This window comes from Molothrus aeneus, chromosome 18 (assembly GCF_037042795.1).
Source record: "Molothrus aeneus isolate 106 chromosome 18, BPBGC_Maene_1.0, whole genome shotgun sequence".
NCBI lineage: Eukaryota > Metazoa > Chordata > Aves > Passeriformes > Icteridae > Molothrus > Molothrus aeneus.
The window spans coordinates 11111055-11130199 of record NC_089663.1 but is presented as its reverse complement, the minus strand read 5'-3'; the positions used below and the strand labels follow the sequence as shown (position 1 = coordinate 11130199).

General features: G+C 51.3%; 1 protein-coding gene across 2 annotated transcripts; it reads left to right on the top strand.

Moving 5' to 3' along the window:
* Positions 1 to 569: 569 nt before the first annotated feature.
* On the top strand, positions 570 to 17726 carry CFAP251 (cilia and flagella associated protein 251). 2 transcript variants are annotated; one of them, XM_066562105.1, is made up of 23 exons: positions 570 to 642; positions 1124 to 1330; positions 1507 to 1588; positions 1737 to 1843; positions 1990 to 2130; positions 2318 to 2427; positions 2891 to 2999; positions 3421 to 3501; positions 3801 to 3878; positions 4317 to 4361; positions 4688 to 4905; positions 5408 to 5581; positions 7377 to 7624; positions 7723 to 7871; positions 8373 to 8546; positions 8821 to 9005; positions 9511 to 9625; positions 9793 to 9956; positions 12241 to 12331; positions 12533 to 12676; positions 14762 to 14987; positions 16161 to 16262; positions 17118 to 17726. In XM_066562105.1, exons 2-23 carry the CDS (start codon positions 1280 to 1282, stop codon positions 17267 to 17269), a joined length of 2946 nt encoding a protein of 981 aa, XP_066418202.1. In that variant the 5' UTR covers positions 570 to 642; positions 1124 to 1279; the 3' UTR covers positions 17270 to 17726. The 2 variants fall into 2 exon arrangements, with proteins under 2 accessions (XP_066418202.1, XP_066418203.1); XM_066562106.1 differs by lacking the exon at positions 3801 to 3878.
* Positions 17727 to 19145: the final 1419 nt, after the last annotated feature.

The following is a 19145-nucleotide window of genomic DNA, read 5'->3' as shown; positions in this document are numbered from 1 at the left end:
GGAAAAACAAATTAAGTTTAGAAATTGTATTATTTGAGCTTAACAGCAAGGCTGAGGTCAACAGCTGGGAGCGTTTGGAGCTGATTATCTGCAGGGGTGAAGTGAGAGCCCGGAGGGAGCCTTGGGAGTGGGTTCCCTGTGCGAGTGGCTGGGGTCTGTGGGGGACTGGCAGGGCTTGGGGGATGATTTTTCTCACTTTGACTCTGCTTGTCCTGCTCAGGGAAGCCACTGGAGCAGAGCTGCCTGCAACTCCCTGTGGGGGGCATCGGGTAAAGATCCCCCAGCCCATTCCTCGGGCAGGGTGAGGGCTCGGTCCCGAACGTCTCCGGCGATGCCTAAAGGGACTTTGTCACAGCCATGAGCGGGATTTAGGCTTGGGCAGGGTGAAGGGCTGGATGTTCCTTCCTCTGCCTCCCTGCTTTGGGCCGGGGCCAGCGCTGTCTCTTCCGGGCAGCCGGTGAGGATGAGGAGGGTTCCCCGTTCTCTCCCGGCGTTTCCCGATGCAGCCGGTGAGGATGAGGAGGGTTCCCCCCTCTCTCCCGGCGTTTCCCGGTGCAGCCGGTGGCGCAGCCGGTGCTGCCGGTGCAGCCGTTGCCTGGGAACGGCGGTCGCAGAGGCAGAGACGCGGGGATCGCTGTGTCGGTGAGCGGGGGGGTCCTCGGGAGGGTCTCCGGAGGCTCCCTCGGGACAGCGGGAGGCACCGAAGCCTGGAGGGGCCTTGGGAACGGTTCCGTGCGAGCGCGGTGAGAGCCGGCGGCCGCTCCCGAGCTCCCGTCCCGCCTGCCGAGGCCCGGGAAGGTTTTCCCAGGGCCTCTTTCCTCCCCTGAAAGTTTTCTGTGCACGAGGTTTCCGTGTTGGCTCAAATCCAGACCCGTGAAGCCGGAGATGAGGCAGCTGCCGCCCAGGAGCAGCTCTGTGCTCACAGGGCTCTGACAAAACCCATCCGAAAGGGAAATTTCCGTGCCCGGCGCGGTGTGCGGGCAGCCAAGGGAGGGAGCCTGAGCTCAGCTGGAATAATCGCTGTACTGGGCTGGTTTGTGCCCAGTGTGGGAGCTGAGAAGGGGCTCTGGGACCCATCCCCAGCTTCACAGGTGCCCTTTTCTCCTGGTGTGCCCAATTCCAGGTTGTTGTGGAGCCAAATCTAGAAGAGTGTGTGTGGGGAAGTATTTCAGAGCATCTCCACACCCCAGCTCCGTGGGAGGAGGGTGAAGGTGTGGATGGATGGTCCATGTGAAGTTACACTGAGGGAGGAGCAGCACTAAGCAGTGAGCCCGGGGAGATGTCCCAGGACAGACAGACGGCTCAGGAGGCGGATGTGCAGCCTGATGAGGTGAGGGCAGCACCATGGAAGGTCCTGTTTGAGACAGGGTCTGGGGCAGATCCCAGGGGAAACAGAGCCCTTGGGATCTGAGACGTGCTGGGGTTCATTCCCGGTAGCCACAGGGCAGTTCCCATCCAGACCAGCCCAGGAGCCAGCACTCACCAAAACCTCTCTTCCTTTTCAAGGCTGCCCTTGCTGCTGCCAGGGAGAAGAAAGCATCAGAGGGTAATGAAGAGTCACCATTCTGTCCCCGGTCATCTCCTTTAGGTATGGGGATCTCAGACACCCTGCCCAGCACCCGGGCTGGGAGCCAGGGCACCCTGGGGAAGGCACTGCTGGGACATCATGCCTGGATGTCCCTGAACCACCCCAGCACTGTGTGAGTCCAAGGGAGCCATCTCCAGCCCTCTCTCAGGCTACAGGGAGAAGCACACACGGCACAAAGGCTCTGCCAGCATGGTGTGGGCAGCCATGCCAGGGATGCTGTTCCGGAAGAACAGGGACAGCAGCTTTTACCCCCTTGTGAGTACAACGGGCACAGTGCCACCAGGGTGGCTGGTCCGCATGGCACCCAGCACTCCTGCCCCGCTCTCTTCCATCATCCCACAGACCTTGTATGCCTTTTTTGTCCCGGCTGCTGAGAGCCAGGAGCTGTCTCTTCCCTGCAGGACCTGTCCTGGGTGTTTGGCTACAACAGCAGCCTGGCTGTGCACAGCCTGATGGACGGGGAGGACCGGGTGCTCCTGTATGTCTCCTCCCACACAGTGGTCATCCACGACATCCTGCAGAACAGGCAGTCCCACCTGCAGGTCTGGCACAGCTGAGCATCTCTCTCCTCCTCCTCCCCTTCTCCTGAACCCCCTCTCTCCATCTCTCTGGTGTCCTGTGCTCAGGGGTCACCTATAACCAAACTCAGGAGCAGTCCATACAAAAGGTATGAACAGAACAGCCCCAGGTTTGCAGCCTCCAAGGCATTTTGCTGCTTCCCTCCCCCAGGGCCACACAAATGTCATCTCCTGCCTGTGTGTGAGTGAAGACAAACGCTGGGTTGCGACTGCTGACCAAGGGCCAGATGCTATGATCATCGTGTGGGACTCTTACTCTGGGTAAGCTCCCAGGAACCTCCTCTTTTGGAAATTCCCTCTGTCTGGTAAATCACTCAGGACTGACTCCAGTCTCAGCTGAGAATAAAATGGGAGAACGCAGAGACAGACTAAAAAGCAGCAAAGGAACCAAAACCAAACCAAGTCCTTCATTGTCCTTGTATCACCCACGCTCGTGGGACACTGAGATGGGGCTGAGCTCCCCCAGACTGAGTACATCACATCTCCATGCTGTAGGATCTTCAAAGATCCTGGTGAGTTGTTTCCCAGTGCCATTTACTTGGGAGGAAGGGATGGAGGGGACGCTGAGCCCCAGCCTGTGGCAGCACCAGTGTTTGCAGCCTCCCTCCCTCCGTCCCTTCTTGCACACAGAGCAGGGTGGGTGGGTTGTGCCACAGGCTTTGCCAAGTGACTGCCTGGAGCCCCCAGTGCTGCCAGGAGCACCCATGGGATCTCTGCTCCCTAGGGTTCCCGTGCGCACCATCTTCCAGAGCCACTCGGAGGACGGGGTCTGTGCCATTGCCATTTCCCAGGATGCCAAGTATTTGGTGACCATTAGTGCTGCTGCTGTGCAGGTAAGAGAATATCTCCTCTTTCACAGCTTTGCAGGATAGAGAGCTGGAAGTTTTTTGCAGTGCAGCACAGGGGAGGTGGGAATTCACATGGGGAGAGAGGGTTTGCAGAGTCATGCTTTGTTTTTGCTGAGCCATTAGAGCACAGACCTGGATTTCATTAAAGTGAATGCTGCAGAGTTGAGAAAATGGATCTTAATTTGGGATAAAAGCTTCTAACTTCATCACTTTCATCTAAGCAATTTCTAGCATTATTTCCTGAAATTGAGCTTTCTGCTGCCAGGCTGTGCTGGGCTTTAGCCTGCTCCAGTCTTTTAGGCTACATCTAAAATCCCCTGCAGAGGGGAATGGGATCCACCTGGCTCCCCAAACCTCCACAGAACCATGGGAGCATTCCTTGGATTTTTCTCCCCTTCTCTTTCAGAAAGTTTGTGTTTGGAGATGGACTTTGCCCACAGGGGAGCCCACGTGCAGCACAGAGCTGAGCCCTGAGTTTGGCTATCAGGTGAGTGACCATGCCAAGGGGGCAGAGCTGGGCTGGGCTGGGCAGCCCCATCCTCACCTGCTCCCCCTGGTACCCCCATGGGAGGCAGGATCACACCCCATCCCTGGGGCACCCTAATGCAGCAGAGCATCCCAAGGGCTCATCCCTGTTCCTCTAATGCCTGACAGGCATGGGGTGTCCTCTGATTTCAGTTCAGTGCAGCTGGTGAGGTGGTTTTGGACAAAAGCAGTGGTTTTGGATGGCAGAATAAGCAGAAAGCATTGCTCAGCTTGGTGCTAATGCAATTCTTTGAATTTCAGGATTATGTAATTTTTAACCCTCAAAATCCCCATGAGTTTGTCAGCAACAGCAAAACCCAGGTGATATTTTACCTGTGGGTAAGTAGGGACGTGGAAGTCCTGTTTCTGGTGCCACAAAGGAGGCGGCAGGGGGGGTCAGGGGCTGGGTGTCTGTCCACAACTGGGGTCACTCTGCAGATCTGTCTCTTCCCTGCTCCCTGCCCTTGCCAGATCCCAAAGTGGTCTGGACAGATATCACACTCCCTCCACTCCCACACTGGTCAGACCCAGCTGTGGCAGGGATGCTCTTCACCTCTACCACTCCTGCTTTCCCATGGGCCTTGAGTCATTCAGCAGCTTTTGGAAAGAAGCAGGTGGAAGGAGAGGATGTTTTGTGCTCTCTGGAAGACCTTGGAGCCTTTCCTGCTCTGGTCACCACAGTGTGGGGCAGTGCCCAGATGGTGGGGAGGGCCACGCTGGCACGGCAGAGCTCGGTTCCAAAATCCCTGTTCTGGATGTTTTCTCTGCTTTCCCCAGGATGATTCTGGTTTGCAGTATGGGACACCATTCCTGAGCAACCAGGTGAGCACAGCAGGGAGGGACCACAGCATGTCACCCTCTTGGCTTTCCTGCTGGCAGCAGCACTGTCCCTTCCCATCCCCTTGCACAAAAAAGTGGCCCTGGCCCCATCCTGTCCCCCTCAGACAGGGACAAGGCAGGTTTGCCCAAGCTGAGCTCAAGCAGAGCTCTGTCCCCAAAGTGCTCCACTGCATTTTCTCCCGGGGCTCTTGTTTCTTGTCCTGCCATGGGACAGGAAGGGAATGCCATGAGGGAATGCCAGTCTCTCTGTTTGAGGAAGGCAGAGCCAGCTCTGGGATGAAAACACAGCCTGGCTCCCATCTTCACAGACCTTCAAGTGCCTGGTGGGACAGTTCAGCCAGTCAGTTTTCCATTTTAACAACACCCAAGCTCTGACGGGCACGTCGGCCGGGAAGCTGGTGGTGTGGGACATGCACGATCCCCGCACCCTCCCTGAGGAGCTGCTGCCCAAACCCCACGGAGTGACAGCCACCAAGGTGGTGGCAATGCAGGAGGAGAGTCTTACCGTGCTCCAGGTGTTGGACAGGTAAGGGGGCAGCCCTTTTCAGTAGCTTAGGTACAGTCCTCAGTCCTCAGGTAGCTCAGCTGTAGGAGTGGCAGAGATAATGTTGGAGTTTTAATCACTTGGCCGCGTGGTCACTCATGCAGGAAAGTGCTGCTGGTTTGTGAGTAATTTTCCAGCAGTGGATTAGTCTGGGGGTGGAAATGAAGTTGAAAAGTCGTGGTAATGCGATGTCAGCTCCCCTGGGATAGCTCAGACAGTGGCTCAGCCTCCTGGATGCTACCGGCAGAGGGAGCAGACAGCCACCAAACGCCGCGACAGCCTTGGGGACACGGCAGGGACACGGCAGGGGCACCGCTGGTTTCTGCACTACCCTGGCTTTCTCCTGCACATCTGTGCAGGGCTCTGCTCGTGTGCTTGTGCAGAGAAATGGGGAAGGGATTTGCTTCCACCCAAGGATGCTCCCCAAGAAATATTTGGGAGTTGTCAGTCCGTGTGTTGGTTAATAACTTTCCCTTCCCTGCAGCTGTATAGTCACAGGTGATGTGAAAGGGCAGGTGAAATTCTACGATGGGCAGCTGCGGCTCCTCACCGTCTACAGCCACGACACAGTGGGTCCCATCCAGTCCATCTCCTTCTCCACAATCCTTCGTGATGCTCCCAGCGCCCTCCCAGGCAGCAGCCAGCCTTTCCTCACCAGGTGAGTGTCTCTTTACCAACCCAGGTCTTCTCCTGTGTTTGCCTTGCAGCTGAAAGCTGGGGAGGTGCTCAGTGAGAGCTGCTCCATGAGCTTCTGCCTGGTCTGGAGCAGGACTCAGCCCTGTGCCCAGGCTCCTGGGCAGGACAGGGAGGGAGGGAGTGTGGGTGGGCTCCAGCACACCCCAGACTGAGCTCCAGGTGATGCCTTGGTGCAGACACAGCATTGTGCAGGCACAGTGATGATCAGCTTCTCTGTCACGTACCCAGCACACCAGGCAGTGCTAATGCTGAGCCTCCAGCTCTCCCTGGGCCCCTTAATCCCCCCTTAAACCCTTCCCAGGCATGGCTGGATCCAGTTAGATTTTATCATGGCTTGGCCAGCTAATCGGGGCCGTGGCACCGGCACAGGGCTGTGCCACACTGGCTGGTCACCAGCCCCTCTCTGTCCCTCTGTGTGACGTAGCTGTGCCTGAGGATTTACACGGAGTCTGCAGGCCAGATGAAGCTGCTGTGTGGCTCCATCCAGCCTGCAAGCCACATGTCTGTCAGTCCTGTTAAGGCTTTCCTGGCAATGTCTGTTCTTAGCCACGCGTGTTTTCCAAAGAGCCATGTGGGAGAGATTCTTCTCCAGCCTGGAGCAGTGTCCTGGGGGATGGTTTGGTTTCCCAAAGGGAAAGGGAAGGCCTGAGCTCATCCTGGAGGCTGCTGGGATTAGGAATGGCTGGAGAGCCCAGCTAAGGCACGCAAGGGGTGCAGAGTCCATCAGTGCCTGGCCCAGATGTGCACAAACTGGTGGCTGTGATGGAACAGCTGGCAAAGAGGCTGTGCTTCCCCTTGTCTGTCTGTGCAGACTCAGCCTGGAGAAGGCTCCAAGGAGACCTTATAGCACCTTCCAGTGCCTCAAGGGCTCCAAAACAGCCAGAGAGAGGCTTTGGACAAGGGTGTGGAGTGACGAGACAAGGGGAAAATGGCTAAAATTGACAGAGGGCAGGGTTAGATGGGATATAGGAAAAAATTCCTCACTGTGAGGGTGGCGATGTCCTGGCACAGGTTGCTCTGGCACAGAAAAGCAGTGGATGCCCCATGCCTGGAACTGTTCAAGGCCAGGTTGGATGTGGCTTGGAGTAACCTGGTCTAGTGGAAGGTGTCGAAACAAGATGATCTGTAAGGTCCCTTCCTACTCAAACCACTCTGGGATTTCTGTGTGATCCTCTCTTGTCCCTTTTACTAGGTCCAGACTCTCAGTCAGGCAGACTGAAACTGTACATATTTGTGCTGTAAAATGAATAATTATCCTGCTGTCTGCTTCACACATCACCAGTCACACAGTGAAACCTCTCTGCCGTGCTGCTCAGCGTGGCCAAGTGAGCAGACAGGGACTGAAACTGCCCTCTGACCTTGGCCATGGCAGCATGGTCAACGTGGAGCCACTGACAGTGCTGGCGTGGGGACACGTGGAAAGGCCATTCAGAGTATCTCCAATTGCTCACTTGTCCATCTCACACACCAGTGACTTGCAAAAGGCAGGAGCTCCCCAGATATCATTCATCTTCTGGCTTGCCCAGCCAAGTAGAAAATGGAACTGGCTCCAATGTCTTCCCCTGGCCATTTCCCAGGTCATGAATACAAAGTGTCACTTGCCTTCCAGGTCAAGGAGTGTTTGCATACTGTGTATCACAAAATATAAGTGATTGTCCAACTAACTTGCCAAAAAGAGACTGATGTGTAATATAGCTCCCAGGGACGTGAGCCAGTTGGTCTGATTCATCAAATTCTGTTTCTCTCACGCTAAACAGGAACTTTATCCTTTCAACCTCTGATGCAACCATGTTCCATGTTGCAACAGACAGCACAAACTTTGGAAGAATCATGACAGAGGCAAAGAAAGCTGTGAATGCCATTGCCTGCCACCCTCAGGAGCCACTGGTGGCTGTGGGGAGTCACTGTGGGCTGCTGAAGGTGTGGGAATACAAGCAGACCCAGTACCTCGTTAGCAGGATATTCACTGAGGCTGGCATCCAGTGCTTATCCTATGATCCTGAAGGTATCCCAGCCCTGTGACCTGACCATATGCCAAGCACTGGCCTTCCTGGGAGGAGTGATGGTGTCGTGAGAGGTTTCTGGTCTGCTTCTGCTTTCCAGGTCATTTGCTGGCCGCTGGTTTTACTGATGGAAGCGTTTACATCCTTGATGCAATTTCCCTTCAGTCCATCTGCGAGGAATTCCAGTGCTCGCAAGGTCCCGTGACTCACATCAGCTTCTCTCACGATTCCAAGTACCTCGCAACCGCTGTACGCTTGTTTTTTCCGCTCGGTGATTTACACGCACTGCTCGCGGGGCAGCTTTGGGAGGGACTGGGAACTGCCGGCCATCCTGCAGGCACAGAGCGAGCAGGGCAGAGGGCCGTCCCTCCCCCGGGGCTTGGTGACTCTGAAATGCAGAGCGAGCAGGGCAGAGGGCTGTTCCTCCCCTGGGGCTTCCTGACTCCAAAATGCTTTTCCTGGTTTGAAGAGTCACTCTGTAAAAACGTCACCAGTCACAGCGGCTCCGCAGACCGCCCAGTCCCTAACTTTAGTGACAAGTCTTAGCTCTGCATCCATCTGAAGAAGGGGCTGGAGCAGGGATTTCCTCCTGGCTGGTGCTCTGGGAGGGGGCTGCTCCCTCAATCCCAGGTCTTGCTGTAGAAGTATTGAGGCAGCATTGAAGCAGTTTGGCTCAGAGTTTGTAGCAACTGATGATGATCTGTACAAAGAAAAAGATTTCCCTCTTTGACCTTTGTGGTGTTGTTGCAGGATGAGACTTATTCAGTGACTGTTTACAAGAGAGTCCTGCAGAATGGGAGCAGATGCTGGGAACACCTGGCAGGGCTGGTCTCTCACTACAAACCCATCCGGGGCATCCTCTTTGGGGTCCACCCAGACAGCAACGAGCCCAGGCTCCTGAGCCTCGGGGAGGACCGGCAGCTGGTGGGTTCATGTAAAACTTTAAAGGACAGTGAAGATTTGTGGTTAAAGGGGAGGGGCTGGACAAGGCCTTCAAAGGAGACTCCATGTCCGGTTCCAGGGCTCCCAACCTTCTGCCCGCCAGCTCCATTGCTATGGGTTGTTTCTCTGCCTGGTCTTGCTGCTGACGCTCTCCTATTGTGGCTTCTCCAGGAGATGAAAATCCAGTGAATCCACAAGGTCAAGGGTGCAGGGCAGACCACAGGAGAGTTGCTGTGTTTTCTTGTCTTCTCTCCAGGTTGAATATGACCTGAACAGCAGCATCAAGGACCACTTGGTGGTCACACACAGGGACAGGCTGGAGCAGGTTGCGGTGCCCCTGTGCTTGACCTGGTACCCACAGCTCAGCACCGAGTCCTTTTTCCTCACTGCCAACAACTGCTACAAAATGAAGCTCTACAACACAACAACCAAAATGTGCAGGTAAAGGATTGATTCAGGCCTGCCATTACCTGGGAGCCTCCTCCTGACCCTGTGTTCTCCTTGGTCTAATGACCACCATGCTCCCACCCATGAGCATGTGATTTTCCATCTGTGATGCAGATCTTGGGATGGCCCTAGAGCCCTCAGGTCACTCCATTCTTATGCCCACTCTGCTGTTCACTGGTGTGTCATTTAGCAAGGTTGTGGCTGCAGGTGGATCTTGGTCTGCTCACTATGTTGGACCTGAGATGTAGCAGTTAGACATCAGATAAAGAGATCAGAGTCCCCATGAGCAAAGCATAATAATCCATGAGCACTAAATAAATTTCTGAGCCCCAGTGTAGTCCCTTCTAGCCAGGGACCCTGTCCTACCCTGTTCTCTCAGCCAGTAGTAAAAAGCCTCTGCACACCTCCCGTATCTACTCAACCTTCCACACAACAAATGTTCAGAGGGGAAAAATGTTTTGGGTGGCCTAGAGTGGATAAATACATTGTTTGCCTTTAGAAAGACCCTTTTGGGACCAACCTATGGCTCCCCCTTGGAGAAGATACAAATCCTCCCTAGGACAAGCTCTGCAGACCCCCAGCAACACTACCTGGTGTACATTACAAAGGACAAGGTACGGAGCCCCACCTTGCAGAGCTGGTGGGCCCTTGGGAATTTCCTTGAAGATGAAACCACGTGTAGGCTGGCCCTGCCTGAGAGCTGAGCAAGCTCCTGGGGAGGAGGATGTGGCACTGCCCCAGTGGGGCCCCCAGCCCTCCCAGACTCCCTGTTCCCTTACAGGTGGGTTTACAGATGCTGCCTGTTGATGGCAACCCCCACAAGTCCTCGGCCTTCATTTGCCACCCGGATGGTGCCGCTGACTTTGCCATCTCCCACGACGGCCGTTACGTCTTCACAGCCGGGGGCAAGGAGCGCACGTTCATGAAATGGAAGGTCAACCTCCAGTGAGTTATGGCACGAAAGGGAAAGGAATCTGGTTACTGCTTTCCACAGCTGCTGGGGCAACCCATTGGGCCCCAAGCAGCTATATGGGATGGCAGCTGAAACAGGAGGGATATATTTTTGGGGGTTTTGCTTCCCTCTCTGTGATGTAGGAGGGATTAAGCCAGCAAACCTCACAGGGCTGGCCATAGTGCCTGAACAATACTCCAGTCTGGGAAATGGTGCCCAAATGGTAAGAGGTTGAGCAGAGGATTTTGTGGTACTTGTGAGGGCCTGGCCAGTGTGATGGGAGATTGTCAGGGTTAGGCAGGGACCAGAGGAGCAGCACTGGCTGCAGGAGGAGCACACAGAGCAGCTGCTGATGCAAAAGTGTCTGCTGTCCAAATGGAATAGGAATTTGCTGGGAAATCCCCCCTGTGTTTGAAGAATGGATTTAGGACAAGCCACCTTAATCCTATAAAGCTTTGCTTACATGAATAAATGGCCTGCAATAAATGGGGTGGTTGAAGAGTGGAGGCTGTTTTAACAAAGAAGGATCTCCAGGCTCTGGCCCAGAGTATCAGTGATGAATCCTGCCAGGTTTTTTACACCATCCTCTGCAGGCTTCCCTCTGCCAGATCCCTTGGGCAGTAGTGCCAGATGTACTCCCAAAGGATAGGAGGGTAATACAGCAAAGGCAGGATAGATATTTTGGTTTCTTGGCATGTCAAGGACCAAAGCTGCTCAATGCAATACATGTTTGGGGGAGAGGCTCTCCCCTCATGGCTGCAGGTGCCCAGTAGATATATTTGTACATAGAAATGAAGCAAGGCAGCTGTGAATGGCATGAAAACTGCCAGGGCACCATGGAACCACTTCACACTTCAAGGACTGGGAAGGGAGCTTAGTCCATGGCAGAGTTAGGATAGTGTGGATAGACATGTTAGGATAGACATGGTCTCCCTCAGTCTGTGCTATTCTGTTGGTTTTTTTTTCCAAATCCTGCACAACACTCTCCTAGCACAGAGCCCCACGTCTCCTGGTTTCTGGGAAATAACTCCATGGGACCTGGCTTTTGGCCCTTGTTCCTACGGTTGCCATTAGGTGTGCACCTGGGAAACACCACTGCTCTTCACCTTCCTAGGACCAAGGCTTTGTGGTTAAGACACATGCTAGTCCTGCAAGGAACGTATTTTGCAGGTACCATTTGCTCTGAGGAAAGCCCAAGGAGTGCCAAGCCAGCTCACCTTCATGTGCCAGAACAAAGGAAACTTGGATGGGAAAGCAATGGGTTTATTTATTTTCTTTTCCACTTTGTGTGGCTTAAACAGTCGGGGGTCAGGATAAGCGACATTTTAAGGAAGGCAATAGAATATAAATGATCCTTCTTTATAATGGTTGGCCAGAGTCCAGGCAACATTGAATTTCTATGTAATTTGTTTTTGGAGCGAAGTTTTTGATGAGCTAATTATCATTTTATTGCTGCTTCTGGCATCTTGTGAATCTCCGCTGTGTTTAATACCCAAATAACTTAATTATGAAAAAAGCATCAAGCTTGCAAAAAACCCCCAGTGGAAGCAGCACTACAGAGGTGTGTGTGAAAGCTGCAGCCTGGCTGCCAGGCGTGGGGTATTATGTGGCAGTGCTATGCCATGATTGCACTTCCAGGCTTGGTTTCTTTTTACATCTGCACAAGCCAAAGCGATTCTTTTGGCTCCAACTGCCTATGAAATTGAAACAAAGAGGTGGCTACTCAGGCGCTTTCAGTTTAATGCAAACTGCACCTGCGACTCCGTCGCCTGCCACGGCGGAGGAAGTCGGGTAATGGATTGCACTGAGTTATTGGGGAAAAATGTGTTGGATCAAGGAACAGGGAGCTGTGTGGTTTATTGCAAACACCAAGCCCCAGCCTTCTCTGCATGTTCAAAATGCTGATCTAGCTAATTCATCTCCCTCAATGTCTCTATAAGGAAGCAGAAAAGCCAAATGCCAGACACCAAGTTCAAGTCCATGGAAAAGCTCCTGGCTCCCAGCCCTGTACTCATTCCACTAAACAAGAGAACCATTCAGTAATAATTAATTCCCACACTGTGCTATTGTATGTAAAACCTGGGTATGAAATATGCTGTAGAAGTGCAGCTGATGATAAAATAGCACAAGGTTCAAGGCAATGCTTTTCTTTCCTGAATTCTGAAGCCCAGGGATTTTATTTATTGAAAGTGTCTGTGAACAACGCCTAGAAAGGGAACCATGAAAGCTCTCCTCACATGAACCCTTCCTGTACCTTCTTTCCTTCACTTCTGCCAGTGCCTTGGATGCTGCTGCTTTCCTGGGTGGGGAGGACCTGATCCCATTCTACAACCTCCTGGATGGCGGCAGAGAAGGCAAATTCTTCAGGGTAATTATGTCGCCGTGAACGCTGTCTGGCCACATCTGGTTGGACTTTAATTTACACAGGCCTGACATTTCTTTACGTTTTGTCCAGCTAGCCTTTAACAGCAATCTCACTGATATGGCTGTTAGTAAACCCTAAAGGGAGCCTTATCTTCCGTGCCTGTTGGTAACTGAAATTTGCTGTGTTTGTTTGAATCCCTGGCAGGAACTGGAGGACTATTTTTACTACGTACAGCTGTGCAGCCAAGGTATCAAAACACTGGAGACCAGACAGGTGTCAACACATATTCCCTTGGAGGAAATTCCTTCTGTAATGAGAGCAATAGGATTTTATCCATCAGAGGAAGAGGTTGGTCAGCTGTTTTTATTGTTCTTATTAAAAGAAGAAAGAGCAAGACTGTTTGAAATTCCTAAGTGTTCTAAGGGCCAGATTCTGACCATTGCCATGCTGGATGGCTCTGGGATATATTTGTTGGCTGTCAATGTATTTTTATCTGGTCTGCATCAATACAGTAGTGCTCAGAATCTGGCAGAAAATTCCTTAAAAAGTTTCCTTGCTAGCAAGTTGGGCAACTGCAGAAGAAGGCTGAGCAAACCTGGAGCCTGACAGCTCAGAGTTGTTCAACAAGGCAACCTCAGGGTCAAAATTTTACAGCAGAGAGAACTGATTTAATAAGGGTGCTGCTTCTCCCCCTTTGTGTGGTGTTTCTCCAAGGCAGTTTATACTGTACACAAACCTCATTTGTAACGTGTAACCTGGCATGACTGAATCTGAAGCAAGGGGATTTGAATAACGGCCTCTGAGCACCAGCTCCAGCCGTCACCGCAGCAGAGGCTCCCCCAGGGGAGGAGGTGCATCACTGAGCTCCCTCAGCCTTTCTGCAGGGGAGACTGTGTTCATCTCTTCCATGGCACAGCAACCCACAGGCTGCTGAGGCACTGCTGTGAGTCTGTGCCACCCCATCTGCCCAGGGATGCTCTGCCAGGAGAGCCACCAGATGGGAGGCAGGACTGTTGCCACAGCCACCACCAAACTGCCTCACTTGGGAGCCCCCACAACCAGCAAATGTTTGTCTGAGCTGGGGCTGCTCTGCCCTGGTGTCAAGTTGAGGTGTTATCTCTTCATACTGTGTTAGATCTTTTCCTTGGGTTATTAAATTTTTGCCTCTTGGGGACACAGAGAACATATTCCCTTGGGAAATGTCTCTGGAATAATAACTGATAATGCCCACACTTCCCCAAATTAAAATACAAACAGCATTTCAGGCATGGAAACAGAGGTGCTGAGCTGTTGTGAAACCAGGCAACCTACAATCAGCAATAAATCCAAAGAGAAGGTTTGTCTCTCTCTAGAGTGTTTTAATAAAAGAAAAGCAGGAGGGAGAAAAGGCAGCTTGGGCTGACTAGCAAAGCTTTTGGGAATTGGTGTTTTTCTTTTGTAGTTCAGTGGGGTTGATATAAAACCTAATCCCAGATCAGCCAGAGCCGAGTGAAAATGACTGTTCTGGCTTGGTGTGACATTCGCTACAGGAAAAATGTAAGGCTGAGATTTCCCTCTTCCCTGGGCTTCATTCAGTGGAAAAACTTGTGACACAAGGACAAAGGCCCAAGGCTGAATGCAAAGTCCTCCCTGGGGAGATCTTGCATCAGCTTCCCTTCCCGGGGAGCAGCAGGCCTGGTACGTGTTGGCACGGGGAATCCTCACGGCGTCTCTCTGCTGCCCGTGTATCTCTGAAGGGGCTGCAGGGACAATGCAGGCATGGAGCAGATGCTGCCTTTTGGACACACATCTGCACAGCTGCCAACTGGGCTGACTCACAGCACCAGACTTCAGGGAAACCAGTGGTATCCAGCACAGCCAGTGCTGGCCTGTTTGTCTGAGAGGAGCATGAGGGATCCAGCAGTGCAGGGTGTCAGCCCCACTGAGCACATTTCGGGTTCGGCTTCTGCAGCACCTGAACTGCCCTAGACATGGGGAAGAGCAGGGAAGATAAGATTCCTTATGAGTCAGGATAAGATTTCTTATCCTGGTTCTGTTGGGACCCTTGTGTGTGTGCTTCCAGAGCAGGGATGGGAGATGGTGAGTTTACTGGTTTGTGGTTTGCCTGCCCACTGTCCCAGAGTGGAGACACAGCTGTGCCCAAGGTGCCGGTAACAGCTGCAGGGTCACCGAGCGCCTGTCACAAGAGAGGAAATCCAAAATGACTCTGTGTGTGTCCCCATCTTTACTTGTTATTGTCATGTCAGCAGGTGTGCAACTGTTGGCCATTCCCACCCTCAGCTGCTGAGTGCAGCTTCCTCCTGGGATGGGGTCATGGCACCCGTGGCACCAACACATGAACGGTTTGGGGACGTTGGCACCCACGGGATCGGAAACTGGCCCAATGCTCTTCAAAATAAAACATGTAACAATCTGCCTTGTTTTGATCTTTAGATTGAAGAAATGATAAATGAAGTAAAATTCAGCAAGTATGCAGATACCGGAGAAGTGACAAAAATCAATTTAGATGATTTTATCAAACTTTATATAAATCATCGACCTGCACTTGGCTTGTCAATGAAAACCATACAACGAGCATTTCAGGTTCTTGGTTATGATAACAAGAAGGGAGACAAAGTTATTGACAGAGGAGACTTCCTGTCACTGCTTCAGTGCAGAGGTGAGTTATTTTGTTTCTAATATCAGTTTTATGCTTGCTAGTTCTGCCTGCAATTTCAGAACTTTTTCCCTGCAGCAAGAAATGATTCTGGAATGAGAACCTGGTAACCAGGGCAGGTGTGAGGAGCCACCTGCCTTAAGATTTTAAATTGAATATTCACATGTCTTGTTCCAGCTGTGCTTCTTTTACTGCTCTGGAAATCTCTGCTGGCCTGAGGTATCTCGGCTGTTAAATGATAAGTATGGATCTTGGCAAAATGTATCCTTCTCCCAGTGTGCCCTTATCTGAATTGCTGTTCTCTTTTCCAGTCACACAGGCTCTGGAAAAGTAGTATAAAACTGATAAAAGGGAGACAAGAAAAGAGGGATGAAATTGGTCCTGGGCTGTACCTGTGTGAAAGACTGCAAAGATGGGATGATTTAGCTGAGCTGAATCAGGGAGAACACCATGAATGTGGGTGTTAATATGCTTCTGGCCAGTGCCATGGAGTGCTAATAACAAACTTCTATTGTCTTTCTTCTGGTGTAAAAGTATAGCTGAGCATTAAAACAGGTAAAGAGAAATGCTGGTTTACTGAGTACATCCCTTGGCAAGACTCCTTGCCACAAAGACCCTTGGAAACCACGGATTCAACAGGTGTGAGAAAGGTTAGCTATTTATACAGATGGTGTGAACATCCATAAATAGGTACATCAGACAGAACAGCTTCATAACAGATCTATAACCTCATGCTCCAGGGCATGAGCCAACCACTAACTGGGAACAAGTGCTATGTCCATGTTATTTCAAGATACTAAATAAAGGCTTTTCTCCACCTTTCTCTTCCTCTGCCTGAAAATGGCTAAATGGACTGTGATCTGTGCCAGGAATTCTCCAGTGGGAATAGAAGCTCAAGCCCTTGCTACTGCAGAGTTGCTCATAGAGCTGTCTGCATCAGAATTTCTCCCTTTGATTGACATTTTTCCCAAAATGTTATAGGGAAGAACAATTTTCCCTAGGATCAGCATTTTCCTGCGTTGGGATCGTGTGTTCCAGTTGGCAGTGTATATGTTCATATCTCAGAGAAGCCAGATCCTCTTTTGAACTGCCCTGTTTAGTTTAGTTTGAGTTGCTTTTGAGTTTTTGTGCTCTCGACCCCATAACCCACAGGCTGGTGGTGCTCTGTTTGTACAGGGGAGCAGATGACAGAGGATGAGCTGGCTGAGTGTCTGATCACCCTGCTGGGCAAGAGACCCAGGAAAGAAGGATCTGAGCTGGACACCCACCCTCCCACAGGTACAGGATTAGCATTCCACACAGCACAGAAGCAGGATTGTTTCAATTCCCAAATGGAATAATTTAAATTTCAAACCCATTTACACTGTTAGGCTGAGAGCTGTCAAAACTGCTCAGATGGGATTGCAAAAATAGTCACAGAGCTACAGACTGTCCTTCATCCACACAGCAATTGCATGGGTGTATCTAAAAATAAATGGACAATGAACTATAACTGGGGCCTGACAAGATTACATTGCTGTTTATCTGCTGGCTGGAACTGAAATTAGAAACACACAGGGAAATCCCAGTGCTGGTTTCACCCAGGTCACAGTGCCCATTGTAGCAGAGCTGTTGGTAACGACCACATTTGTCTGCAATTTATGTCCCAGTCCACACCAGCCTGGAACAGCAAATTATAGCACTGATTTGAGCCAAGTGGCTGAATTTAATTGCCCATTGTAATTGAAACTGCATTTTTGTACAATTCATGTCCCAGTCCCCACCAGTTTGGAACAGAATCTGTTTAGGGTCACTGGCAATGGGCCCCATGCAGCAAAGGTGCTGCTCCCAAAGGGAATTTTGAAATCCCTGGGTCCCTCAGGATCCTAAATCACATCAAATTGACCAAGTGTCAAAGCTGTCCAATGACTTCTCTGAGGCAGGGACCTGCTGCCAGGTGAGACACATGGATTTGACAAGTTTAATCCCTGATATAAACACATAAAGTATCAAGCTAGTAAAGCATCACTTTATTGTGATCCCTTCGTATATCTTTAAAAACATTTCATTCACTTATTGCTGCTTATAAATTTTACTGGAAAGCGATTTTGACATTGCTGCTGTGTGTCTTGTGCTGTTGCTACTGCTCTCCAGGTGCAGCAGCTTTGACTGAAGAAGACATTCCAGCAGAAATCACAGCAGAGATATTTGTTGCAGACATTCTTGGCTTACCTATTGCTGAGCCAGAAAAAAAAGAACGGAAGAAAAAAGAAGAATCTTTGACCTACAAAGGCCCAGAATCATAGCTACCACTAGATTTTCTGTTTGCTCCTACTTTCCAGGATCCTCTCCTCAAATACCTGCAAAATTTATGGCTTGTGTTTATTGCAAAGTAAAGGTCACATAGTTGCATTTCAGTCAAACTCTAGAATAAGTCCCCAGTCTGGCATATACCACAAACCTGTAATTTCACACCTATATAGGGAAACACTGAATGGCTGGAAAGAATGAGGCAGGTGGCCACTCCATCCTTGACTGGAACCTTCCCAGAAGTCATTTCAGGTGGGTTTACGCCAGATGCAGTCTATTTTCATTACGTTAAGACAGTATTCATTTGTGAAACCTGACAGCAAAAGAGCAATGTAAGAGTATTGTATTGATTAAATACATTGATAAATGCTTTGACAGGTTAGAATGGATTTGTAATTATAAATCCAATGGACCTCGGTAAAGAAATAAACGTTGTGGTATACATTAAAACCACGCTTCTCTTTTGGCCTTTAAACTGACTTTTTCTTTCTGAAAGTAGTAATTCCAATTAGCAGTGTAATACCAATGGGACAGCATCGCTCTGTGTGTGTGTAAACAGCATAATGAGACTGATACAAGTTGCTGTAGAAAGATCAGTGAAGTGCTGTTGAACAGCTTCCTTCTTTACATCATCCTAGGCATCAATTTGAATAATAATGTAGGCCCTTAAGAAGCGTTCCTTTCAGAAGCAATGTTTTTTAAACAGAGATCGCTGTTGTGTACTCAGAGCATCTGTGATTGTACAATTAGCACGAACAGCAAGGTGTGCATTAGGGAGAAGTTAATGAAGGAGTCCAGCAGTACCACACCAGAGCTCACAGGTCTGTGACAAATTTCCTGCAGAGCATCACCTCCCATGTAACTCATTTAGCCTTTATGTTCATGTACTTCCATGGATCTCTGTCAGAGCTGAGCCTCCACTGCTCAAAAGCAACCCAGTTCCACAGATATTACTGGAATTATTTAAAGCAGCTGAGAAACTTTATAACCACTGGGGAAAAAAAAAAACACCAAAATCTGCTAAGTATGGATTTATGTTTCGTGTGAAACAGGGGACTTCATCACCCATCCCCGTGTTCAAGGTCTGTCACAGCAACTGGCCAAGGGTGGGATGGGTGTCTGTCACTGCCCTGTACAAAAATAGATATTATCTCTATGTAAAGGGCTTGGAGGTTTTTAAAAGCCCTGGATTTTAGGACTGGATTTTGCTTTGTGGTGAAATGGTAAAATGTAAAACTGTGTTCTTGATGCTGCTGGACTGCATTGGTTTATCACAGAATCACGAGAATCAATCTGGTTGGAAAAGATCTCTGGGATCCAAGCCTTGACCGGTGACCACCCTGTCAAGTAAACCACAGCACCAAGTGCCACATCCACTCTTTCCCTAAAGGGGAGGTGATTCCACCGCCTCCCTGGGCAGCTCTTGATGACCCTTTAGAGTGGTGGCGAGCTGAAATCGGATAAACTTTTTAGTTCTGGGGTAACTTACGGCCTGAGCTCGGTGGAAGTGGGGAAAGAACGTTGTCTTGTGCTCGCTCCGGCGAACACTCGAGGAAAAACAGCCACGGGAGCTCTGGAAGCCGCGCGCGCGGGGCCGGCGGCCGCCTCCGGATTCTCCCCCGCACGGGCTCCTTCCCGCCCGGCACCTCCTCCGCAGGTCCCCGCCGGGGGCGGCTCGCTGTGCCCGCGGCTCCGCGGTGTCCCCTCAGCCGCGACAGCCGCGCGGGGGCCGGAGCCCGCTCCCCTCCCTCACGGCCCGGCCGCTCTTCCCGCCACCCGCCGTCCCCTCACGGCGCCCGCCCCTCCCCTCCCCGCCGGCCCCGCGCGTGCGCGGAGCGCGGGCCCCGCCGGGCGGGCGGGCGGAGCCGAGCG